General features: G+C 42.3%; 1 protein-coding gene across 4 annotated transcripts in view; it reads left to right on the plus strand.

Moving 5' to 3' along the window:
* The window catches only part of LOC127001206 (solute carrier family 52, riboflavin transporter, member 3-B-like), a 44,429-nt gene that overhangs the window by 15,859 nt on the left and 1,944 nt on the right, over positions 1 to 26,626 (plus strand). Inside the window, exons 1-3 of one of the 4 annotated variants that reach the window (XM_050865426.1) lie at positions 2,563 to 2,695; positions 16,340 to 16,546; positions 17,150 to 18,097. In XM_050865426.1, coding sequence (XP_050721383.1) covers positions 2,657 to 2,695; positions 16,340 to 16,546; positions 17,150 to 18,097 — 1,194 coding nt within the window. In that variant the 5' untranslated portion in view covers positions 2,563 to 2,656. Of the gene's footprint in view, positions 1 to 2,562; positions 2,696 to 14,487; positions 14,550 to 14,576; positions 14,706 to 16,339; positions 16,547 to 17,149; positions 18,098 to 26,626 lie in introns of those variants that run through there. The other 3 variants (XM_050865428.1, XM_050865429.1, XM_050865427.1) reach the window with 3 other exon arrangements.

The raw sequence follows: 26,626 nt of genomic DNA on the forward strand, positions 1-26,626 counted from the left end.
TGCAAGTTGCATTATCGATAACAAAGCACATGAATCATAGACACCACTCCTATACAGATCCTCCCACCCCCTACCCCCCCTCCATGACCCCCTCCCCTTACACAATACCCCCACCACAACCTCCCACCACACCCCTATACATGCCCACCACCATATCACTCCCGTTCCTCTCCCCTCCCCCCACCCCGACCCCCCCAACAAGCAAGGTCTGGGATTTTCTCTCTGGATACTACATGACTGATAAGAGAGAGAGAGAGAGAGAGAGAGAGAGAGAGAGAGAGAGAGAGAGAAGAATGGGAAAGAAAGTGAGTGGGAGAAATGAAGAAAAGGAAAGAAAGAAAGAATGAAATGGAAAGAAAGAGCGAGATAGAGAAAGAAAGGAAGAAAAAAGACTTTTATTCATAAGGAAGTGAAATGAAACAGTTATAGTAAGTTTCACCCTCTGTGTTTAGAGAGAGAGAGAGAGAGAGAGAGAGAGAGAGAGAGAGAGAGGTTGACCAGACTACCACGTGAGTCAAAGTTCATCAACCTCTCCCATGCCTGTCAACCGTATAGAAACAACAAGATACTCCCCTTAAACATATACCCAAGACGCGCGCGCCAACAGATAAACCAGTATTGCCAAGGACGCGTTTTTACCTCAGCAGTTACGTAAATCACTTTCTCCGGCGCTATTTACCCCTCCTACTGTTACTACTCTCAGTCAGTTAAGCAGGAGCAGGAACGTGAGGGATGCTGCTAGTGTCGCCTTAACCAGTGTGAGAGTGTGCGGGTGTGTGCAGTGAGGAGCAGGAGAGGGAGAAAGTTTCGTTTAGTCGGCGCAACATCTGTGGTTATGTATGCCCGGAGAGGGAGCGCAACATAGGAGACACTATATAGCCCGTATTCGTATCGACGCCTCTCGTGGGAGCTGCTTGGGTTTTCATGGAGTGTTTTGTGATTCCAGTGAGAGTTTGACATGAGTTATAAGCCTTGAGCGGGGAAATCATCCATGAGAACCCGACTAATCATCTCTGTGTTCTTGGGAAATGGTCGTCATGGGGCCCGATACGTAATCTTACCGTTGCCTCATTTCGTCCGTTTAGAACATTAGAACATGAGAACGTGGGAGTCTGCAAGAGGCCGGTAGTCCTGTACAAGGCAGCTCCTGTGAATCTAACCCCACCTAATATCACTGTCCATGAATTTATCTAATCTACTTTTGAATGTGACAATTGTATTGGCACTCACCACAGGACTGCTCAGCCTGTTCCACTCATCCACCACTCTGTTGGTAAACCAATTTTTGCCTATGTCCCTGTTGAATCTGAATTTTTCCAGTTTAAACCCATTACTACGTGTCCTACCCGGTTCTCTTACCAACAAAACCTTATGAATATCCCCCTTATTAAAGCCCTTCATCCATTTATAAACCTCGATCTCGTAGACGTGGGGGGGGACTGTTTTGTGATTCTAGTGATAGTTTTACACGACCTCTGAACCATGAGCGGGGAAATCACCCATGAAAACCCGGTTAATCTTATTTGTGGCACTGGGAGTGGTAATGGGGGCCCGACACGCTTTAGAATACCGCCCTAAATGAGAGGCTGCGCGGACGCCTGCACTAGAAACAAAGGACAGTCACGGCGCCACTTCTCATCCGCTTTATCATGTGACAGTGAACCCGTGACCGATAGAGTGCAAGGGAGGGGCAGCAGCTGACGCCTGAACCAAGGACAGCAGTAGAGACGGACAGAGGCATGGCTGGTGTAAGGTGTCGGGGCGTGGAATTCTACCCGTTGCCTGTACCTGTGTGACCGTGAACTTGTGTGGTGAGGAGTGAGGAGAGAAACAGGGGAGGAACAGCTCTCTAATGCCGTTCTCTGATGCATGGTAGAAGAAAGGTATTGAAGCCAGAACCCCTTTTCAACGCCTATATCTATGTGACTGCGAACTTGTGCGTGTGAGGAGTGAGGAGAGAAACAGGGAAGGAACAGCTCTCTAATGCCGCTCTTTGACGCATGGTGGGAGAAAAATATTGAAGCTAGAAGTCCTTTTCAACGCCTATATCTATGTGACTGCGAACTTACGTGTGTGTGTGTTGAGGAGTGAGGAGAGAAACAGGGAAGGAACACCTCTCTACAGCCACTCTTTGACGCATGGTAGGAGAAAAATATTGAAGCAAGAAGTCCTTTTCAACGCCTATATCTATGTGATTGCGAACTTACGTGTGTGTGTGTTGAGGAGTGAGGAGAGAAACAGGGAAGGAACACCTCTCTACAGCCACTCTTTGACGCATGGTAGGGAAAAGATATTGAAGCCAGAACCCCTTTTCAGCGCCTATATCTATGTGATTGCGAACTTGCGTGTGTGTGTGTTGAGGAGTGAGGAGATAAACAGGGAAGGAACACCTCTCTACAGCCACTCTTTGCTGCATGGTAGGAGAAAAATATTGAATCCAGAAGTCCTTTTCAACGCATTTACCAGTGTGACAGAGCTCGTCGTGACCGTGAACTTGTGGTGTGAGAAGTGCGAAGGGAAACAGGGAAGGAACAGCTCTCTACCGGGAACCCACGCCATCGCCTTTAGAAATGTGACCAGTGACCTAACCCGTAAAGGTCAACAACAACAACTGAAGTCTAAAGTAGAAGCAAATCACCATCAAAACACAACAGCCATGGCGGAGAATTCGTTTAACACCGCAGGACTGACGCAGGTCTGGAAATAAGCTTAAGATATCTCGTCTGACGCTTTGTTTACTGTTTGTTGGTTTAGGAAGATTAAGCAAGAATGTGGGTATACGACGGGGGTGTTGCTGTAGTGAGAAATTCGTAGATAATCTGTTTCTTTATTTTTATTTTTTTATTTTACGTTTTCGCCTATGTCACCGGTAGGCTTTCTTGTTGGGGTCTGATGGTCGGCCCCAGCTCGTTGTGGCGCAGGCAAATGTTTATAGTGGCGCAATCTTGTTTGGCTCATACTTATTATTGACCTCGAATCTAGAGTCCGGGTAGATACGTGGTCTTCAGGACAGCATGTGGGTAGTCTTAGGCCACGTTTGATAAGACAGGAGAGTGGTTGGAAGTATGTTAAATTCGCTAAGTTTGTTAAGTGTGTTTCAAGGCTCATATTCTCAAAGCGTTTCGGGGCTTACACACCTACATTCGATTCGACTTTCTTAGAGGTGGATGTGTTAGTATTTCCACGGGATGTTTTATGAGCCTAGTGGTGGTTTGACAAGGCTTCTGCACCGTGAATGTGAAAAGCACTCATGGGAACCCGACTAATCTCCTTCGTGGCCTTGGGAAATAGATGATGTAAGAGTTGAAAGCGTCTGAGAATTCGGGTTAAACTTTTGCCAATTCCTGAAATCATATCCTCTGAACCTATCAATACTTTTTGCGTGTGTCTGTGTTGTTATGATTTATCTCTCACTGTTTCCCTTCCTCACAATTTCACGCATGCACACTACCTTCCGTGACGCCGTGAAAGAGACAATAGACGGACAGGTAACATAAAGGAAATGGAAGAAATAGATTGCTCCCTCACGCTCCATATCCTTCGAGAAATGGTATAGTGTTCTTGATATTGCTTACTAGCTTGCATGCATATTTTGTGATTTTATTTATTTATTTATTTTGTTTACTTTATCTCTTTATTTATTTATTCTTTATTATTTATCTACTTTTAATTCATTCATCTTACTTATCTATCCTATCTATTTTTCTGATCTATCTTATCCATTTATCTCTTCAATTCATGTACGTACTAAGAGCTTTGATTTCTTTTCCATTATAATATATGGATAAATTTCATCATTATCACGCTGAACAATTAGGTACATGGTGATAACGATGGTTGTGATGGTGATGGGGATGATGATAAGGAGTAAGAATGATAATGATGGTGACAATAATGATAATGATAATAATAATAATAATAATAATAATAATAATAATAATAATAATAATAATAATAATAATAATAATAATAATAATAATAATAATAATAAGGAGGAGGAGGAGGAAGAAGAGGAAGAGGAGAAGAAGAAGAAGAAGAAGAATGAAAATATTTAAAGTAATAACTACTACTACTACTACTACTACTACTACTACTACTATTACTACTACTACTATTACTACTACTACTTCTACTACCACCACCATCACTACGATTACTACTACTACAACCACTACTTTTAACAACAATAACAAATAATAAGTACAACAACAACCAACTAACCAAACAACCAACCAACCAAACAACAACAACCATTAAAGTATCACCAAACAAACCCTCACTCGGAAAAGATAAAAGCGGAATGACAGACTAGCTATAGGCGACGTGATCCCCTTGCCTGATACCTATTTCTGGCAACCGTCCCATCGAGTGTACCTAAAGATCACCCTCCATACTGTACGTTATGCCTGCCGTCTAGCTGTCTGCCGATCAACCCTCACCTCCGTCACGGCTTCGGCCAAGGGGGCCACCGGGCGGCATATTCCTGAAGTCCCAGCGTGAGGAGCCGTAGGGGACGCGTGGGTCGTGGCTCACAAACTAACCACGTATATTTGTCGTCTAACTATTCTCAGTGTATTTCCCGGCTAACAGAACCAAACCCCGATATTACCTTGTCTATCTCAACCTAGTCAAGCCAATCAACTCACCTCAATCAAAATAATCAACTCAAACCAATCGACCCAATCAACCTCAGCCCAATCAACTCGACCCATCCAACTTCAATCATATATCAACGCAACCTTAACCTAACTTAACCTAAACCGGACCGGGTGCTGAACGTCGATAGTGTTCAGGAATATACCACAAGGGGGAAAAAGCGACCCAAGTTAGCAAGAGAAGACGTATAGTTATGATATTAATGATAAGATGAAGTAGTAGCAGTAGTAGTAGTAGTAGTAGTAGTAGTAGTAGTAGTAGTAGTAGTAGTAGTAGTAGTAGTAGTAGTAGTAGTAGTAGTAGTAGTTGTAGTAGTAGTAGTAGGAGGAGGAGGAGGAGCAGAAGACGAGAAATTAGTTAACTTTTCGCCTATTCCCGCCAGCACAGATTTTTGAGTCTATCGTAAGCACACTTCAAGACTCTGAATATAAATGAATGCACAAACAAATAAATAAAAGAGCAATAGACATGAAAATAATAATAAAAAAAAGAAAAGTCTGAATACCAAAAGAAAACACACACACACACACACACACACACACACACACACACACATATCAGTCCTCATAATCCGCAGGTGTGGTACGCAAGGTCACTCACCCACGCGTCTTTCCTCCCTCTGTTGGTCTTTCCGGGTGTCACAAAAAAAAGATACAATGTTTACGTTTCCTGATGCAGCCAAGCCAAGGTCAGACATCCCGTTGGTCAGCGCTTCCCCTTTCCCTTTCCGTGGCCCGGTGAGAGTAAGGTGCAGAGAGAGGACCAGGTAGCTTCAGGCAGGAATGTGGAGAAGGAAGAGAATGGAAATAGATAGAGATAGGGGAAGGAGGAAGAAGAGATAAGAGATGAAAGGGAAGAAATAGATAACAAGGTAGCTTCGGGCAGGCATATAAGAAGGAGGAAGAGGATTAAAAATAGACAGAGATAGAGGAAGGAAGAGGAGGAGGAGACAAGAGATGAAAGGGAAGAAATAGATAGAGATATGAATAAGAGAGAGAAGGAGGAGGAGAAAGAGAAAACGAGAAGAAAGAGAAGAAATTGAGAAACATATAAAGTGGAGGAGAAGGAGAAACAGTTAGAGATACGGAGAGGAGAGAGAGGAGGCAGGAGAAGAAAGAGGAGAAACAGAGAAACAAATAAGAAAGAGGAGGAGAAGGAGAGATAGTTAGAGATACGGAGAGGAGGAGGAGGAGAAAGAGGAGGAGAAGGAGAGATAGAGAGATACGGAGAGGAGGAGGAGGCAGGAGAAGAATGAGGAGAAACAGAGAAACAAATTAGAAAGAGAAGGAGAAGGAAAAACAGTTAGAGATACGGGGAGGAGGAAGAGGAGAAAGAGGAGGAGAAGGAGAGATAGTTAGAGAGATACGGAGAGGAGAAAGAGGAGGCAGGAGAATAAAGGGGAGAAATAATTAAATAAGGAAAGAAGAGACGGGGTAATAAGGAAGGAAAGGAAAGAATACATTAACCGTACGAACGAATTCAACAAAGAACACACAAACTCTCAATCACCAAATATTTGATCTTACTACAAAGTCTAAAGTCAATCAAAACAGCATCTTCTTTTGCAAGTATAGAGAGAAAAGGGCATTGGGTATAAAAGAGGGAGGGAGGGAGAGGAAGAGGAATTTGGTGGGAAGAGCTGAGGAGAAAGAGTTGTGAAAGGGGGATAAGAGGGAAGGGGGGAAGAGGAGGAGGAGAGAGGAAGAGAGAAGCTGACTATGAGAATTAAGAAAAAGGGGCTACCAGAGAGAGAGAGAGAGAGAGAGAGAGAGAGAGAGAGAGAGAGAGAGAGAGAGAGAGATTTGCCCCAGCGGCGGACAGTTGCCTGTTCATCGACATATTTGTATTAAATTGCAATATGTAAGACGTAAAAATAAGTAAAGAAAAAAGAAAAGAGAGTTTAGCACGTGTCTCACCTCGGCGTCCTTTGCCTTGCATCACACGCACGTGCCAAGGATTTATATTCACTTATACTCTTTCTAAATTTTCCCCACTGAGTGCTAAGTTATACTGTGCAGTTTGTCTGCTCCGAAATTTAGTTTTTTCTTCGTTAACCACTACCCCCAAAGACTTACATGACCTATTAAGCTGCTCCAGGGCTAACTGCAGGGCAGGGAGAGACTTGCTCTGCAACAAAATATCATCAGCATAGAGGATGATTGGCTGCACAGAGGCAGGGTACTCGGTTGTTGCTATTTTGTTCATGAGAACATTAAAAAGGGTGGGGCTAAGAAGTCCACCTTGCGGGGTGCCTAATTTTAACGATTTTTGTTCCGACAGATAACCTTGGTAGCACACTCTCGCTTTCATGTCACTAAGATAGTCTGATATCCAGGCCAGCACACGTCCAGAGATTCCTAGCTTTGCCAGTTCACACATTATAACATCTCCTCGCGCTCTATCGAATGCTCCTTGTAGGTCTATGAATGCACGACGCTTTCCGTGTTCATATGACATACATTTAATGATACATTCACTTGTACCCTTTCCTTTCCTAAAGCCATAGAGGTGTTCGGAGAGATTGTCTCCTAACAGATATAGGAGTCTGTTTAGGATTATCCTCTCAATCATTTTCCACATGCATGACGTCCGGGAGGTGGGTCTGTGCCCCCCGTTCCCTTTCGGGATTGGGATAATTATTGCCCCTTTCCACTTTTTCGGTAAAGTGCCCTTAAATTAAAAAGATCTAGCAACGGACTTCTAGGTAAAGACGCTAGACGATTCAAAATGTCATAAGTAATCCCGTCGGCACCTGGGGCTGTTGATTTACCCGACTTTACAGCGTCCAGAAGTTCAGATTTAGTTATGTGTACACAGGATGGACTGAAAACACGTTTCTGTGCATGAATTACATGAGTTCTTTTTTTATTTACATCAAAGGATGCGGCTCAAGGGCAACAAAAAGAGTACAAAATAAAAGCCCGCTACTCGCCGCTCCCACAAAAGTAAAAAGTAAAGAGTTCCTTTAGTTTAGCAACTTCTCTTCTAGTTTCGGCAGGGAGCGAGGATGAGTTAGCAGCTTCTGCCCGTTTATCTATTAAGTCATTAGCAGTTTTCTGTGGATCTGCTGCCGCAATATAATTATACCTTTTTCCTCGAACTCTATTAACTCCTCTCCATATTTCAGTAAGATTGTTAGTTTTTGAAATAGGTTGAGCAGTGTCTCGCCAGTACTGCAGCCGCACCTCCTGCCTAACCAGACGGCATGTTTTAGCCACTTCTAACATGACCGCTTTACCCTCGGCATTCCTTCCACTCTCTTCCCAGTGCTTTGGGGCTAACTTCAACGTTTTGTTCCACTCAGTAATCATCTTATTTTTTCCATAACACTTTTTTTTGCTCCCATTTTTCATTGTTGTATTAGGTGTTACATCATTAGCCAGTAGTTTATCTATTCTATTAACCAAGTCATCGTAGAATGTATCGATACACTCAGGCTGATAGTCGTCATACCACTCGTTGATTCCGTTTATAAACTGCGGCGTTCTTTCCTTAAGTGGCTATTACACTGGGAAAATTTTCCGTGGATTTTCAGTCAAACCACGATTTCTGCTAGCGTGGTTCTCATCTGTTTCTTGTTATTGTTGCTGATGATGATGGTGAGTAATACCGTCGTCCTTCGGTGAAATCGACCGTAGCTTAAGATCGTGGACACGTCAGAAAACCACGGAAATAGGAGAACCACCCCAGCGGAAATCGTGGTTTGACTGAAGATCCACGGAAAATTTGCCCAGTGTAATAGCCCCTTTAGTGACGTGAAGTCTTTTCCTTTTCGTAGGTCTCTGAATTTTCGTAAATGGGAGCTCGACATAAAGAGCAAAGTGGTCACTTAACAATTTGTGAGTAACATAGCAGGTTACAGTTAAGCCAGAACATTGCAGAAGGCAAGCGTAATCTAACTTACCGCCCCTTACATGTGTTGGTTCTTTATCCCATAAAAGCAAACAGTCATCAGTATCTGCTAAAAACTGTAAGAAATTTAGTCCGTTTTTATTAACATTTGCAGTATTGCTCAAGCTTGGATGCCGGGCGTTTAGGTCCCCAACAACTAAAGTGGGGCCAGTAAACATGCAGTCTGGTAGATTTTCGATATCGAAGCAATTTGGGTTGACATATATGTTGACAGTATTGATGAAACCTTCCTCCAGCTTCAGCCTTATTCCAGCATGCCCAATACCTTCATATCTGTGTGGCCGCCCTAATAATTCTGCTGGGATAGTATTTTTTTTATTTAGAGAAAAACACCCCTGGTATTCGTATTTTCATTACCAACTAACTTGAAACACTGATAGTTGCGTAATATGAAACCGTCCTCACGTTCCCCGGTTTCCTGCAAAGCTATAACATCTATGTCATGTTCTAGTGCATAGTAGTGTATATATGTTCTTCTGTACTGAATAATATTAATGTTCTATGATACAGAGTGGAGTCTAAGGCTCTTCGTCTCATCAGCTCTCCTCCTCATACTGATAGTCTTCTACCTCTTAAATTCCGTCGCGATGTTGCCTCTCTTTCTATCTTCTATCTATATTTTCACGCTGACTGCTCTTCTGAACTTGCTAACTGCATGCCTCCCCCCCCTCCTGCAGCCTCGCCTCACACGATTTTCTAATCAAGCTCATCCCTATACTGTCCAAACCCCTTATGCAAGAGTTAACCAGCATCTTCACTCTTTCATCCCTCACGCTGGTAAACTCTGGAACAATCTTCCTTCATCTGTATTTCCTCCTGCCTACGACTTGAACTCTTTCAAGAGGAGGGTATCAGGACACCTCTCCTCCCGAAATTGACTTATCTTTCGGCCACTCCTATGTACTCTATTCGGGAGCAGTAAGTAGCGGGCTTTTTTTTTCATTATTGTTTTCTTTTTTTTTCACGCCCTTGAACTGTCTCCTTTTCTGTAAAAAAAAAATAATAATAATAATTTCAGCCGTGTTGCATTAATTACTATCCATTACACTGTTTCGCTTTGTTGTTATATCCTGTACCCAGAGCCTCTAAGAAGGCACTACACGCTCTGTCTTTTGTTATTTTCTCCTCATTGCAAGCACCCTCAATCAGTTCCTCCACAACCCTTCTCAACTCGTCACACGTTTCTAGGACACGAGTTGTTAGTGCCTCCTCATTGCAAGCACCCTCAATAAGTTCCTCCACAACCCTTCTCAACTCGTCACACGTTTCTAGGACACGAGTTGTTACTGCCTCCTCATTGCAAGCACCCTCAATAAGTTCCTCCACAACCCTTCTCAACTCGTCACACGTTTCTAGGACACGAGTTGTTACTGCCTACCCATTGCAAGCACCCTCAATCAGTTCCTCCACAACCCTTCTCAACTCGTCACACGTTTCTAGGACACGAGTTGTTACTGCCTCCTCATTGCAAGCACCCTCAATCAGTTCGTCCGCAACCCTTCTCAACTCGTCACACATTTCTAGGACACGAGGTATTAGTGCCTACCCATTGCAAGCACCCTCAATCAGTTCCTCCGCAACCCTTCTCAACTCGTCACACATTTCTAGGACACGAGGTATTAGTGCCTACCCATTGCAAGCACCCTCAGTCAGTTCGTCCGCAACCCTTCTCAACTCGTCATACATTTCTAGGACACGAGTTGTTACTGCCTCCTCATTGCAAGCACCCTCAATCAGTTCCTCCGCAACCCTTCTCAACTCGTCACACATTTCTAGGACACGAGCTATGAGTGCCTCCTCTTCTATACATGCATTTCCAAAACCTTACTCACTGCTCCTTCACTTTCACTTTCCGGTTCTCCACCCAGATCTGTGTTAGGTTGGGTCAAAGCGCCAACACATTCTGTTTGTTTCTTTCCAGTGTCATTCTTGTTGTTTAATATCTCATCGTACCTTTTTCTAGCTTTTCTACTCTATCATGCAGCAACCTGAAGTTATCCCGCATTTCCTGGAGAATGGTGGCAAGGTTAGGTTAGGTTAGCTTAGGTTAGGTCAGGTTAGGTTAGCTTAGGTTAGCTTAGGTTAGGTTAGGTTAGCTTAGGTTAGCTTAGGTTAGGTCAGGTTAGCTTAGGTTAGCTTAGGTTAGGTCAGGTTAGGTTAGATTAGCTTAGGTTAGGTTAGGTTAGCTTAGGTTAGGTTAGATTAGGTTAGGTTAGGTTAGGTTAGGTTAGGTTAGGTTAAATTAGCTTAGGTTAGGTTAGGTTAGGTTAGCTTAGGTTAGGTTAGGTTAGTTTAGGTTAGCTTAGGTTAGCTTAGGTTAGCTTAGGTTAGGTTAGGTTAGGTTAGGGCGGGTCACAGGGAAGATGATGACCGGCGCCCCCACACCCATCAATCCCAGCTCCCACCCCACCGACCCTCCCTCCGCGGTCAGCCAGGCCAAGCGGGTACGAATGAGAGAGAGAGAGAGAGAGAGAGAGAGAAGTACGCAATAAAATAGAAGAAAGGGATAAGATATAGAGAAGATAAAGAGATAAACGTAAAAAAAAGATATTTACAAGGAGAGGTTACGAATGATGAAAGGGAGAGAGAGAGAAAGAGAGAGAGAGAGAGAATAAGGCCGCTCCTCTCTATCTCCTTCTCTCTCTCTCTCTCTCTCTCTCTCTCTCTCTCTCTCTCTCTCTCTCTCTCTCTCTCTCTCTCTCTCTCTCTCTCTCTCTCTCTCTCTCTCTCTCTCACCTTGGCCTCCACGGTAACACACTTCCTGCGTGGACGACATCTTTTCTTCCTACATGCGCGGACTGTCTTCTGATGACGCAACGAGGGGGGGAGGGGGAGGGAGGGGGGTGGGGGAAGGAGTGGTGGTGATGGTGGTGGTGATGATGGTGGTGATGATGATGCCAAATAACCGCCAAATCAACTTTCTCTCTCGCTCTCTCTCTCTCTCTCTCTCTCTCTCTCTCTCTCTCTCTCTCTCTCTCTCTCTCTCTCTCTCTCTCTCTCTCTCTCTCTCTCTCTCTCTCTCTCTCTCTCTCAAAAATCATCATCATCTTACAAAACGAACACGCGCTGCAATTATTTTTTTTTTCATCAATATTCGCTATTTCCGTTTTTTTTCTTCTTTTCGACAACTCTCAAGAAGAAGAATCCACTTTCTCGGCCTCGGTAACCTTGGGACAACAATCTCTTTCCTCTTTTAATCATCAGTATTACATCGACCTCATTTACTTATCTTTTCGCTTTTTTTTTCATTATTTTTTAGCTTAACACTGACGCATCAACATTTGCCAGTCTCATATCTCTTGCATTAGTCAAGTTTGTAGTTTTTTTTTTCTTTATTCCATTCTCCTCCGGCAAAGGTTCTAATTCCATCTCTCCACCTGGTTCTCTGTCTGGTGTTAGTGTACTCCATCCTGCTCCGGCAAAGGTTCTAATTCCATTTCTCCACCTGGTTCTCTGTCTGGTGTTAGTGTACTCCATCCTGCACCGGCAAAGGTTCTAATTCCATTTCTCCACCTGGTTCTCTGTCTGGTGTTAGTGTACACCATCCTGCACCGGCAAAGGTTCTAATTCCATCTCTCCACCTGGTTCTCTGTCTGGTGTTAGTGTACTCCATGCTGCTCCGGCAAAGGTTCTAATTCCATCTCTCCACCTGGTTCTCTGTCTGGTGTTAGTGTACTCCATTCTCCTCCGGCAAAGGTTCTAATTCCATCTCTCCACCTGGTTCTCTGTCTGGTGTTAGTGTACTCCATCCTGCACCGACAAAGGTTCTAATTCCATTTTTCCACCTGGTTCTCTGTCTGGTGGTAGTGTACTCCATCCTGCTCCTGCTCCGGTGAACGTTTTGATTCCCTTCTTCAGTACCATGAGTCTAGAAACACTAACGAAAATAGGATTAATCTCCTTATCTGCCTTTGGAAATGGATAATGTTAGAGGGGGAAGCGTCTTTGAATACCATTATATATATTATGTTTACCAAAATCGTTCTTCATATGCATTTTCAGACGCTCTTTCAGACTCGTTTAGTAAGAGAATAGGATACCATTTGCGAATCTGAGTTTTTTTTTAATATTCACGGTCTTTCTTGATTCCCATGTAATTCCAATCTAATCCCTTAAATACCTCTTATCAGGACACCTCTCCTCCCGAAATTGACCTCTCTTTCGGCCACTCCTCTGTACTCTCTTTAGGAGCAGTAAGTAGCTGGCTTTTTTTTTCATTATTGTTTTCTTTTTTTAAGCCCTTGAACTGTCTCCTTTGCTGTAAGAAAAAACAAAAAAATCCTAGAATGATTTTAGAGATCTTGTATCACCTCGCCTAAAGTCTTTTTTAATTGCTATCTGCGAATCTAAAGATGTTTTAAAGTAGTATTCACGGTCTATTTTGAGTCCATTGTCCCACTCTAATTAATTACTTAAATGATTAACAACAAGCCTACAATGTTTTTAGAGATCCAGTATCGCCTCAACTGAAGTCTTTTCAACTGGAGTTTTCTCACTTTTCTTGTGGAATTTAATTAATGTTACTTTATGAGCGCCGAGGCCACGCGCAGCTATACCGTATGTTCCTATATAGATTGATAGATAATGCTGTGTCTGTATATCTTCCAGTACCATTTATGTGTTTTTTATATATGAGCGCCGAGGCCACACGCAGCTATACCATATGTTCCCATAGATTGATAGATAATGCTGTCTTTGTATATCTTCCAGTACCATTTATGTGTTTTTTCTATGAGCTCCGAGGCTACACGCAGCAATAGCCTACATTCCCATGACAGATAGATAGATAGATACTGCTGTCTATGGTCGGTATAATAAGATACTCTCGTTTCTCACATCAGCTATTTCTAAAGGTCAAAGAGGGGATCAGTCAGGTTCTAATGAGTGTTTCTTTAGGTCCATGGTACAGAAGAAAGGTCAGACTACCACCAGGGTCATAAAACTACTAGTACTGGAAATGTCCCAAACTCCTACGAAAGCCTTGTCAAATATGTGAACTTGGGCAACGAAATGTGTAGTAATACGGCCCTATATCTCTCTCCCAACACATTGAAGTACAGTTTATCTACGCCCTGTCCCCTGAGAACCTGTATGACTTGTTTACAGTAAAGGAGGGAGCTCAAGGGGCCTCCTGCCTATGACTTGAACTCTTTCAGGAGGAGAGTATCAAGACGCATCTCCTTCCGAAATTGACCTCTCTTCTGGCTACTCATTCTTTTTTTTCTTTTATCGGAGCAGCGTCTTGCGGGCTGATTTTTTTCTTTTGTTGTTGTTTTTGTTTTTTGCCCTTGAGCTGCCTCCCTTGCTATAAAAAAAAGAAAAGTACAAAAAAAGTTCCGAAGCTCCCGAAAAGCAGATCATCAAACAAGATTACTACATCTCTGAATCATCATCACCACCACTACCACAACCACCACCACCAGCAAAGACCCCATCCCCACCACCATCACCACCACCCTCAAACACCCACCACCACCACGCCCTGCCCCCAAGTGGTACGTTGTTACTCGGCAGATTTTTTGACAGCTTGGTGGACGTGTGTGTGTGTGTGTGTGTGTGTGTATAGGCCGTCAAACGTGTTCAAACTCAAGGGTAAACATCCGTGGAAAAGAAGAACGAAGAGGAGGAGGAGGAGGAGGAGGAGGAGGAGGAGGAAGGAAAACTATTCGCGAGAAGTATTGCACCAAGGTCTGTTTTTTTTCCCTCCACGTGCGGCACCAAATCCAATAATAATAACAATAATAATAATAATAATAATAATAATAATAATAATAATAATAATAATAATGATAATGACACAGAGGAATAGATAACCGGTGCGTAGGTAAGGCATGAGATAAGATAGGTAGAGTGTGTGTGTGTGTGTGTGTGTGTGTGTGTGTGTGTGTCGTCAGCGCGCACTATGACCCTGAGGAGTGACAACGAGCCAGTGATGGTCTGTAAGCGTGTCTGTCTGTGTCTGTGCGCCGGTGTGACAGGAGGTGCGTCTGTGTGTGTGTGAGTGTGTGTGTGTGTGTGTGTGTTATCTCCCTCATACTCCCTCGCCTACGGATACAATAAGTTAATTCACCACCACCACCATCACCACTATCATCATCACCACCACCTCCACCACCATCATCATCTCCAGTGTGGCAGTAAGTGGGGTTGGTGGTTGTGGTGGTGGTTAAACGTATATGGCAACCTACTTCTTATGTTTGTTTGTTTGTTTGTTTGTGAACCTGTCTGTAATCAATCATTAAGCGCAAAGTCAGCGATAGCGTTTGTTAATTATCTATTTTAAAACCATCTGTATGTACTTTTTTCACCTCCTTTTATTTTTCCTTATAGCTTGTAGCATCACCTCCTGTCCTATACTTGTCTCCAATCAAAAGAAAAAAAGAAAAAGAGTAACCGGTTTAATGACGTAATATAATGTAACTACCGTTTCAAATTCCGATAAAACGAGGAAGAGCGTTCAAGCTTAGGCGGGGCTCGAACAAGGGTCCCACGAACTCTATATGATCATTTTGCCATCGCGCTGACCACTACGTTTTGGAGACGCTAAGGGGATCACTCTCGGGCAGGTGTTGAGAGAGAGAGAGAGAGAGAGAGAGAGAGAGAGAGAGAGAGAGAGAGAGAGAGAGAGAGAGAGAGAGAGAGAGAGAGAGAGAGAGAGAATATATAATATGCGTGTTATGAACTTGAAAGGTGCCCTGCGCATTATTATCCAGATCCAGATTCAGAGAGGAGAGATAGTTACCTGTCTTTTCACCCCTGAACCTTGCCTGAACCCGCCCCGCCCCCCACCCCCACCCCGCCCCGACCCCCATCCCCACTCCCACCCCGCCCCGCCCCGCTCCGCCCCCCCACCCTCACCCCGCCCCGACCCCCATGCCCACTCCCACCCCGTTTATCCGCTTGTTACGCTTCTTCTTTACATTTTACTCGTGCTGTGGAAGAGTTGGGATGAAGGCTGACTAACGCAAGACTTGACCTCTCCCCTTGACCTCTCTTTTTTCTAACCTTCCTTGCGTAACAAGTCCTACGAAGAGAAGTTTTCCACTCTTAACATGTTCTCATTTGAGAAACGTCGCCTCCGAGAAAAACTGATCGAATGTTTTAAAATACTTAATGGTTTCACGAATGTAGACAGATCAAAACTGTTTATGATCGATGACACTTTGCGAACGAGGAATAATGGCACAAAACTCAAATGTAGACAAGTAAATTCTGACTGCACCAAATTTTTCTTCGCCAACGTTGTAGTGCGAGAATGGAATAAGCTCCCACCTTCAGTGGTCCAGTGTAACACGATTGACTCCTTTAAAAACAAGCTCGACCGTCACTTCCTTGAACTTAATATTAGCTAGAGTTGAAATGCAACGTTTTGGAGCCATCTGATTAATGTAGAATCACTTAGGCTTAAGGACAGACCACCTAGTCTGGACCATGGGGTCTGTGTGGTCTGATTTTCTATAATTCTATGTAATTCTTCTTGACCCCTCTTCTTTTTGACCTCTCTTCTTGACCTCCTCTTCTTAACCTCTCTTCTCGACCTCTACTTGACGTGTCTTCTTGACCTCCTCTTCTGGTCACTGTTTGCTGGTGCAGGAGCAGCGAGTAGTGGACTTTCTTTTAAGTGCTTCCTATGGCGCCAGTAGGCTCTCTTAGACGACCTCAGCCCGGTAGCGGCGCTGGCGAATTTTAATAACAGTGGCTACCGTGGTGTATGAGTCTTGCCATTGCGGTGTTTTATTTACAGTAAAAAAAAAAAAATATGTTGTTTCAGGTCAGTGAGCGCACACCTCTGCTTCGGCGACTCAGAATGACGGGGATGGTGGGCGTGGCTCGCAGGCCCCTCGTGGACCTGCTGGCCACGGTATTCGGCATCGGCGCCTGGGTGGCCATCAACGGCCTGTGGGTGGAGCTGCCGCTGCTCGTCACGTATCTGCCCGAGGGGTGGACTCTGCCCTCCTACCTCTCCGTCATCATCCAGGTAAGACATCACGCAACAACTACCATCGAGGTTTTCAATGTCGCGTCATCACTTGTTCCTCTGGTGTGATGGTTGTGCTTATATGTTTGCTCAGACCCGCATTCTCAAACCTTTCGTAGCTTACACACCCTCATTTGATAAGGCTTTCGGGTTGTGGGTATTTCCGTGGGTTGTTTTATGAGTCTAATGATAGTTTAACAAGGCCTCTGCACTATGAATGTGAAAAACACTCATGAGAATCTGACTAATCTCCTCTGTGACCTTTGGAATACTGATTGTGAGAGCCGAAAGCGTCTGAGAATGCGGGCTTTCATGTTCCTTGAGCTTAACGACGGACACCTTTGGCCTGCCCCGTGTGTGAGGGTCGTATTATAAGACATTTCGTCGCCCAAGAACACATATTTGAAAAGGCTTTCGTAGGAGTTGTGGGCATTTCCAGGGGTAGTTTTATGACCCTGGTGGTAGTTTGACCCTTCTTCTGTACCATGAACCTAAAGAAACACTTATTAGAACTCGAGTGACCCCCTCTTTGACCTTTAGAATTAGCTGATGTGAGAAGTGAAACTGTCTTATAATACCGTGAGTGTCTTCCCTTGCCTGCAGGTGGCCAACGTGGGGCCCATCGCCTACTCCATCGTCAGGAGCCTGCGTCCCGACCAGCGCCCCGCCTCTGTGGTGTACGGAGTGCTGGCCCTCGGCTGCGTGGCCTCCCTCTTGCTGGCGTTGCTGTGGGACAAGACGTCATGGGTGAACGGGACGGAGCACTCCACGGCACTTCTGTCGATGGTGTTCCTGTTGGCGCTGGTCGACTGTACATCCTCGGTGCTCTTCCTGCCCTACATGGCCGTCTGGAGGGAGATCTACCTGTCTTCCTACCTAGTGGGGGAGGGCCTCTCGGGGCTGCTGCCGGCGCTGATGGCTCTGGGGCAGGGCGTGGGGGGAAACACCAAGTGTGCTAACGTGACCAAGTTCAACGAAACTCTGAACTTCAACTACACCGTGATGGAGCCGGTGCCGCTCAACCCACGCTTCTCCGTGACTTCGTTCTTCTTCTTCCTGATGGCGATGATGGTGGCGAGCGGCCTGGCCTTCACCCTGCTGGAGCACCTGCCCACCATCAGGAGCGAACGCGTCGTCCACACCTTCTCGCCGAGCTTCAGCGTGACTGTACTGGACGCCTCGCAGTCCAACGCCCACCTGACCAGCATGCCCACCGTGGCCAAGGAGAAGGGAGGCATGTCCCGCTCCGTCTACTGGCTCATGCTGGCGGGCCAAACGTGGGCCTGCAGCCTCACCAACGGCGTCCTGCCCTCCATACAGTCCTACTCCTGCGGGGCGTACGGGAACGTGGCCTACCACCTGGCCGTCACGCTTTCCGCCCTGGCCAATCCCGCGGCGGCCCTCCTGTCCCTGGTGCTGCCGCGGACGAAGCGGTGGCTCCTGACGGCCCTGGGCGTGCTCGGCTCCCTCATCGCCGCCTACATCCTGGCCACCGCCGCCCTCAGTCCCGAGCCCCCGCTCATGGGCACCGCCGGAGGGGAGGCCCTTGTGGTGAGTACAGCATTGTCTCTTAAGCCTCGGTGACTGGGGCTATACACCGCGTTGACAGATAATCGTATTCACCACATCGTCTTTATTACTTTTAAGCCTCAAACTCTCGTACCTACACAAATAACGGTAGAAAATTGAAGTTAGCGTTAAAACTCCTATTTATTGATGTTTGTTTATTTGTTTTTGCATTCGTTATTGGTCAGAAACTACGAAAATGCAATGCGATGAGTACGATAATTTGGCAACGCTGGCTATACAGCTTAGTTCACCCGCCGCTAGAGTGCTTTAGCTGTCAGTTAACCTGCACGACACGGCACGTGTTAACACTAGGATAGCTTGGTGGGAAAGTATTTTCAACCACTAGCCTTCAAGTCTGTGCCATAATTAGTTTACTTACAGGAAATAAAACGACGTACGCTACAACAGACACCTACCAAAGTTGAGAATGAGGCACGGCTTACTGTTACCTATAGTATATTATAAGAAGGCGTCAGCTCTCTTGAATCACGACAGTCGAGGATGCTAATGTCATCCAAGCCTGCTCAACTATTCTTTGATTTTTCAGTTTCCATCACTTCCTGTCTAAACACGTTTTTGACAACCAGCTAATTTTCTATCTCAAAAAATCACTGTTGGGAGCGTGAAGGCCTTCCCTGATCAAGGCTTGGGCTAACGTGTTCATAATCACGGCACGCTTGTTTCTATTCGTGTAAGTAATGTCACCGTCAAATGTGTCTCATATTCTACAGACATTCATAATCCTCGTATATTTCCAAAAACTTGAACATTTCCTTAGCGTTCCACTTCCCGTGCATGTTTGCGTCCGGGTAATCTGATAACACACGGGGACAGGTGTGGGATTGTGGTCGATTTAGAGTCACATGAACGGAAAGTAGCTGGTAAAGTAGGCGGGTCATCAACTCGACTTGACACAATCCCGGCAAGTGGCAAGATTATTAACTATCCGTTGACACTGGACGAGTAGAAGGTTAGTTTACAGGCTGCTTGTTTCCGTTGATACTGGGCTAGTTTACAGGCTGCTTGTTTCCGTTGATACTGGGATAGTTTACAGGCTGCTTGTTTCCGTTGACACTGGGCTAGTTTACAGGCTGCTTGTTTCCGTTGACACTGGGATAGTTTACAGGCTGCTTGTTTCCGCTGATACTGGGCTAGTTTACAGGCTGCTTGTTTCCGTTGACACTGGGATAGTTTACGGGCTGCTTGTTTCCGCTGATACTGGGCTAGTTTACAGGCTGCTTGTTTCCGTTGACACTGGGCTAGTTTACAGGCTGCTTGTTTCCGTTGACACTGGGATAGTTTACAGGCTGCTTGTTTCCGTTGACACTGGGCTAGTTTACAGGCTGCTTGTTTCCGTTGACACTGGGATAGTTTACAGGCTGCTTGTTTCCGCTGATACTGGGCTAGTTTACAGGCTGCTTGTTTCCGTTGACACTGGGCTAGTTTACAGGCTGCTTGTTTCCGTTGACACTGGGATAGTTTACAGGCTGCTTGTTTCCGTTGACACTGGGATAGTTTACAGGCTGCTTGTTTCCGTTGATACTGGGATAGTTTACAGGCTGCTTGTTTCCGTTGATACTGGGCTAGTTTACAGGCTGCTTGTTTCCGTTTACACTGGGATAGTTTACAGGCTGCTTGTTTCCGTTGATACTGGGCTAGTTTACAGGCTGCTTGTTTCCGTTGATACTGGGATAGTTTACAGGCTGCTTGTTTCCGTTGATACTGGGATAGTTTACAGGCTGCTCTCTTCCGTTGACACTGGGCAAGTAGAGGGCTAGTTTACAGGCTGCTTGTTTCCGTTGATACTGGGCTAGTTTACAGGCTGTTCGCTTCCGTGGACAATGGGCAGGTAGAGGTCTAGTTTACAGGCATGCTTGCAGTAGCGGCCGGTAAACTTGCCCCGCGTCAACGAGGTTTTTTAATTAAGATAGATGTGCTTGTTTTCAATAAGCCAGAAAATGAATGGCATGAATATCTAAGTCAAAATCAAAAAGAAATTCCTTAACTTGAGTCGCCCTGGCGTAGAAACGGACGGCATCTTAACGGCGTGACATCCAAATAGTGATAATAATAATAATAATAATAATAATAATAATAATAATAATAATAATAATAATAATAATAATGGTAATAATTTGTTAAATGGTTGTGCTTCAGCAAAAACCGCGGCGCGCCTCAGAACAGCACTACGCAATCGACAGTGAAATTACTTATAAGAAGCCATACCATTACGGATAACATCACACGAATAGAGTTCTTAGTCAGATGAGAGAAAAAATCGTCGCACACACACACACACACACACACACACACACACACACACACATTTTCATTCCTTTACTGTCGTTGTCTTTTTTATATATCCATTTTTCCTCATCAAGGGGACTCTATTTGGGTTGACCTATATCACCTCTTTCCCTGGGTGCTCTTTCATGAATTTCAACAACAACAACAACAACAACAACAACAATAATAATAATAATAATAATAATAATAATAATAATAATAATAATGTTAATAGTGCATAAGGCAAATGACGCAATAGAGACCTGCTTTACCTGATTTTGCTGACGTCCAGATAAAAAAAAAATATATAATAAATGTAAATAGAACAACGCAAAAAAAAATAGTAGTAGAAGTAGTAGTAGTAGTAGTAGTAGTAGTAGTAGAAGTGATACAAAGGTTATATTTCAGAGAGAGAGAGAGAGAGAGAGAGAGAGAGAGAGAGAGAGAGAGAGAGAGAATATTATAACTATATTTAGATGCCCAGCAAATATTTATAACACGAAATACCAACAAATTCAGATGGTAAATGTATAATTATATGCTCCAGTTTCTTGACCTTGGAAGCGCAACGAAAAAATAAATAGATATAAATACAAATACAGTTAGAAAGATTCACAGACCAAAGTAACGGCAGCTATTAAAATACTTTTGTGATGTTGTTAATCGCAAGTTTTTATAAAGGATTGCTGCTAATTTTGCGAAGTTGTTTGATGCATTAAAGACCAATTCAACCACTACAGGAAAAAAAAACTGTAGGCCTTAAAAATAAAGTCGTGCAAAAAAATATAAAAAAAAATAATAGGCTATAATGATACTAGCCCACTACTGACTACTATTATCATCATTACTGTTACTACTATTTCTACTACTATTATATTACTACTTGTGCTACTGCTAAAAATAATAATAATAATAATAAAACAATATGCAATGTTAAGAATAAATATTGGGCTATTCGATAATATTTCTAGGCTATTCAATAATATTCCTAGGCTATTCAATAATATCCTAGGCTATTCAATAATATTCCTAGGCTATTCAATAATATTCCTAGGCTATTCAATAATATCCTAGGCTATTCAATAATATCCTAGGCTATTCAATAATATCCTAGGCTATTCGATAATTTCCTAGGCTATTCGATAATTTCCTATGCTACTCGATAATATTCCTATGCTATTCGATACTGTCCCTAGGCTATTCAATAATTCCTAAGCTATTCGATAATATTCCTAGGTTATTACTATTTCTCTTCAGTTCAGATGCAAAGTTAACCAAGAAATACCTTGACACATTCATGAAAACAACCTTGAAAGTCTTTGCTACTAATGACTTTGAATGCAAAACTTAACTATATGGATGAACAGGATTATTAGAACGACTCCCTTCACAAGGCTCATTCTTTCACTCCTCCTCCCTATAATAATAAAAAGGATAATGATAAAATAAGAAGAAAAATGTAAAGAATTATTATGACGATTCCCTTTATTTAGCTCATTCTTTCACTAATCCTCCTCCTCCCTATAATAATAAAAAGGATAATGATAAAAATAAGAAAAATGTAAAGAATTATTATGACGATTCCCTTTACTTAGCTCATTCTTTCACTAATCCTCCTCCTCCCTATAATAATAAAAAGGATAATGATAAAAATAAGAAAAATGTAAAGAATTATTATGACGATTCCCTTTACTTAGCTCATTCTTTCACTAATCCTCCTCCTCCCTATAATAATAAAAAGGATGATATAAAAAATAAGAAAAATTATACACTACACAAGGCCACGTAGTATTATACAAATGCAAAGAATGAAAGACGTTTACGAGTGACAATACATAACCTCAACATCCTAAGCCTCTCACTCACACACATAGTCAAGGAAAAATTACAAACAAGACACAATTGGAAGCAAAACAGACAAAAAAAAAAATGATAGGCTAACACAGACCTTTTCTTATGACTTTGAGGTGCTGTTAATGGTGGTTGTGTTAAGTATTTCCATTCCTCAAAGCAGGGACTCGAAGTAGCGTACACTCACTTCACGTTTTCACTTCCAACTGAGAAACTTCAAAAAAGGTTCACTCACGGTTGCCAGATTATCGTATTCGGAGCATCACTTATCCCGGCTTCTCACTCTTTAAATATCACCAGGAAACAAGAATAATAAGCCATTTCAACATTAACTACAAATAATTATCGTTATTGTGGCCCAGGAAACAGTTTTGGGGATGGAAATCGGAAAATATGAGAAACTGAGTACGACAATCTGGCAAAGTTGGGTTCATTTGTTCATGGATTTTCGGCTCACGGTTCGGGTTCGGCTCAACAATGACAGATTCTTGTTTTCACCATATTTTATTCACTCAACAATTTCAATTTTGTTTTCCTTTCCCTCCTTTATTTTTATTCTTTTTTCCGTTCATTCTCTATCGTTCCCATATTTTAAGTGCTCATGTTTTCCTTTCTCTCTTAATATCTATGCTAAATTATGGCGATGTTGTAAGTGCTATTATTCTCCATCATATCCATATCTTACGTGCTTTCATTTATGTTTCTTGTTTTCTTTATTTCTGCCCCAAAACTGTAGCCCTCAAACACATAACTATATGCAATTAAAGTTAATGTTAAAACCGTAAAGTATCGATGTTTTTTTAATATACTTATGGGTCAGAAACCGAAAAATTTGATGTGCTAAGTGTGCTCAATTGGCAACGTTGATTCAGCTTCGTTCTGCTTCGAAACATCACATTATTGAAGTACTTATGCGTATTAAAGTAGTTTATTAATGGTAAAAATGAGGTAGTGTAAGGAAGAAAAGAGGTGCAGCGTATATAACTCATCTAGAGACTATACAAGCATGAGTTATTCAGATTCTACTTAGTATTATTCGGTATTTTGTGTTTCTACGTTATGACAAAGCACTCAAACTGTTTTATGGGTAACTTTAATTAACTTAACGATAAATGATACTAAATAATAAACTAAAACTAGGCTATTCTGTTGATGACTTCCTTTTTTTCTTCATTCTTTTCCTTCTTTACGTGCGTTCAATCCTCTCTCTCTCTCTCTCTCTCTCTCTCTCTCTCTCTCTCTCTCCTTCATTCCTATATTTGTGTCCTTACTTTTGTTTTCCTTTTTCTCCTTTTATTTTATTTTTTCTTTCATTTTCTATCATTCCCATATTTTATGTGTTTTATTATATGTTTTCCTTTCTCTCCTTTTTCTTTTCTTTTTCTCCTTTCTTCTGCAATCTTCCATCATTTCCATATTTTACCTCCTCTGTTTTCCTTTTCTTTTTTTTTTCCTCTTTTTCCTTCATTCGATCTCCATCATTCACATATTTTCCCTTGGTTTATATTTTCCTTTTTTTCTCCCTTTTCTTTTCTTTTTATCATTCATTCTTCCTCATTCTCATATGGTTGTTGTTGTTGTTGTTTTCTTAATATTTATACTTATATTTTACCTGTTATCTATTATTATCCATCATGTTCATATCTTATACGTGCTTCCAGTTATGTTTTTCCTCGTTTTCTTTCTTTCTCTTTACAATTATTATGTTTTATCACTGTTTTCTACGTGCTTTTATTATTGTTTAGTACTTCTTATTCTTATTTATTTTTCTTTATGCCTATCTTCGATGTGCTCTTAATTCTCCTTCCCTTTATTTTCTTGTTTTTTTCTGTTTTTTTGTTTTTTTCTTATTTTCTCATGTTTTCTTGTTTATTCTATTTTCTGTTTTATTCTTCTTTTTTTTCGATCTGTTCTCTTCTATTTCTTCTACTTTTTGATTTTATTGCTTATGTGTTTCTACTTTTTTTTCTCTCTTCTTCTGTTTCTTCCGTTTTTTTTCTGTCTCTTGTTTCTTCGATCTGTTTCTTCTGTTCTTTTTGCTATGTCTCATGTCTGCCTGTTCCCTTCATCAACATTCCTGTACACTACAACAACAATAGCCTAATACTGCTCGTCACCCAAGTCTAATTAAAGAAAAAAAATGTCGCCGTTGAAATACCCTAATAATAAGCCACAGATTGTCTTGTTCAATGCACTAACGTTATTACACACACATATACAATTGTTAAAGTCATTAGCGGTGAAATGTCTGACTCGATATTAACTGGTGTCCGTGTTTTAATGTCTTTTCTTTGTCCTTTCTTTAAATTTCGTGGATTCTGCTTACCTATTGTTGTCAGATGCCTCTCTCTCTCTCTCTCTCTCTCTCTCTCTCTCTCTCTCTCTCTCTCTCTCTCTCTCTCTCTACTTGTTCTTGTCTCCTTTCCTCCCATTCCTTCCCTTTCCCTCTCTCCCTTCCTTCTCAATCTTCCTTCTCTCCCTTCCACTACCTTCCCCTTCCCTTCCTATCCCTTCCCCAATAATTCTCCGTCTGTCTGTCGTCTGTCTGTCCTCTTCTGTCAAGTTGGCGTGAGTTAGAATAATCTCTTCACTAAACGAGTTCGGAATTTTTTGGCATTGTCGTTGAATTGCGTTTTTTTATCAACCCTTTTGTGCTCACTGTAAGGGGAATGATTTGGGTACACACACACACACACACACACACACACACACACACACACGCACACACACTCAGAGGAAAGAACGAATGGAGAAAAAAATAAGGAGGAAGGAAGAAACGAGAAAGAAAGGAAGAGAAGGAATGAAAGGAAATAAGAGATAAAGAGAGGTAGATGAAAGAAAAGATATATGAAGAAAGGAAGGAAGATAGAGAAGGGAGAAAAGAGAAAGAGAGAAAGAAAAGGAATGAAAGAAAACAAAGGAAGAGATAAAGATGGAGTAGAAGCAAGATAAAATTTATAAAGAAAGAAAGAAAAAGAAAGAGAGAAGGAAAAATTAAGGAAGAAATGAGAAAGAGAGAAAGAGAAGGAATGAAAGAAAAATAAAAGAAAAAGAGAGAGTAGGCTAGATGCAAGAGAAAATTTATAAAGAAAGGAAGAAAGAAAGGGAAAAGGAAAGAAAGAGAAGGACACACACACACACACACACTCTCTGTCTCGCAATAGGTACATGGTTTTTTTTTCATATTTAAAACTTGACGTACTGTGAGCTGTGAAAACAATTGAGGTCGAGAAAAATAGACTGGTGGCCTTGCAAACGCCTGTCATATTAGTGAAAGTTAAGGTTGGAGCGTTCATTACACATACATTAGGCTACAAACTCAGTCGTGACAAGTTATATAAGAAAATCAACAAATCAACTAACACTTACATTTAGGAACAGCGAGTAGCGGGCTTTTTTTTTATTATTGTTTCCTTTTTCTGTGCCCTTGAGCTGTCTCCTTTGTTGTAAAAAAAAAAATAAGGCCTTGAAAAACGGATCAAAAACGACAATTCAGCTACACTATTAATACTAAACACTGATAGGCTACGTTAAAATAAAAAAAATCAGGTGTTATTCTATTGCACGTGAGCTGTCTCCTTTGTTGTAAAAAAAAAGGCCTTGAAAAACGGATCAAAAACGACAATTCAGCTACACTCTTAAAACTAAACACTGATACGACGTTAAAATAAAATCAGGTGTTATTCTGTTGCACTTGGAGATAAACACAGTAACATTATTAGCGTCAGTAGGAATTAAGAGATCATTATAAGATTATATTAATATGCTACCCCACAGGTCGTCTGGGCTACGCTCTTATCTAAAGCTGGTTCAGTGGCCGCAGAATAAAGAGAGAGAAAAAAAATTGTCATTCACCTCACGATCTGATTATATATGTGTGTGTGTGTGTGTTTAATTATGTATCTTCTCCAATAAACTATCAATCAATCAATCAAGCATGGAACATTATTTTTAAACATCAGGTTGTGTACAAATTCTCGGAAACCAAACATCTTCCTTTTTATTTTCTTCCCGTGAATACAATAAGATAAATACCCTTTAATAAGTAAGTAAAATGATACTTATCTCATTCTAGCTTCTGATATGCATACTTTTTCTTCGTAACATATCGTAGCCATTCATTTTCTCTTATTCAAGTTCTTCATATATAACCCACAGCAACCCTTCTTTTGCTATTCTGTCTTGGATGGAATTTCATTATAAAACATGGCGTACCGTATATACGTAAGCGTTGGAAGCAGGCCGAGAATTTAACGTGTCCTCCCCTTGGTGGTGTCACGTGACCGAAACTTACGTATACAGTGCCAAGACACGTGAGCCTCGTCTGGCACGTGTGGAGTACATGTTGGCGGGAGGGTGGCGGTGGGGGTAGAC

The sequence above is a fragment of the Eriocheir sinensis genome, chromosome 20 (assembly GCF_024679095.1).
Source record: "Eriocheir sinensis breed Jianghai 21 chromosome 20, ASM2467909v1, whole genome shotgun sequence".
In the NCBI taxonomy this organism is placed as follows: domain Eukaryota; kingdom Metazoa; phylum Arthropoda; class Malacostraca; order Decapoda; family Varunidae; genus Eriocheir; species Eriocheir sinensis.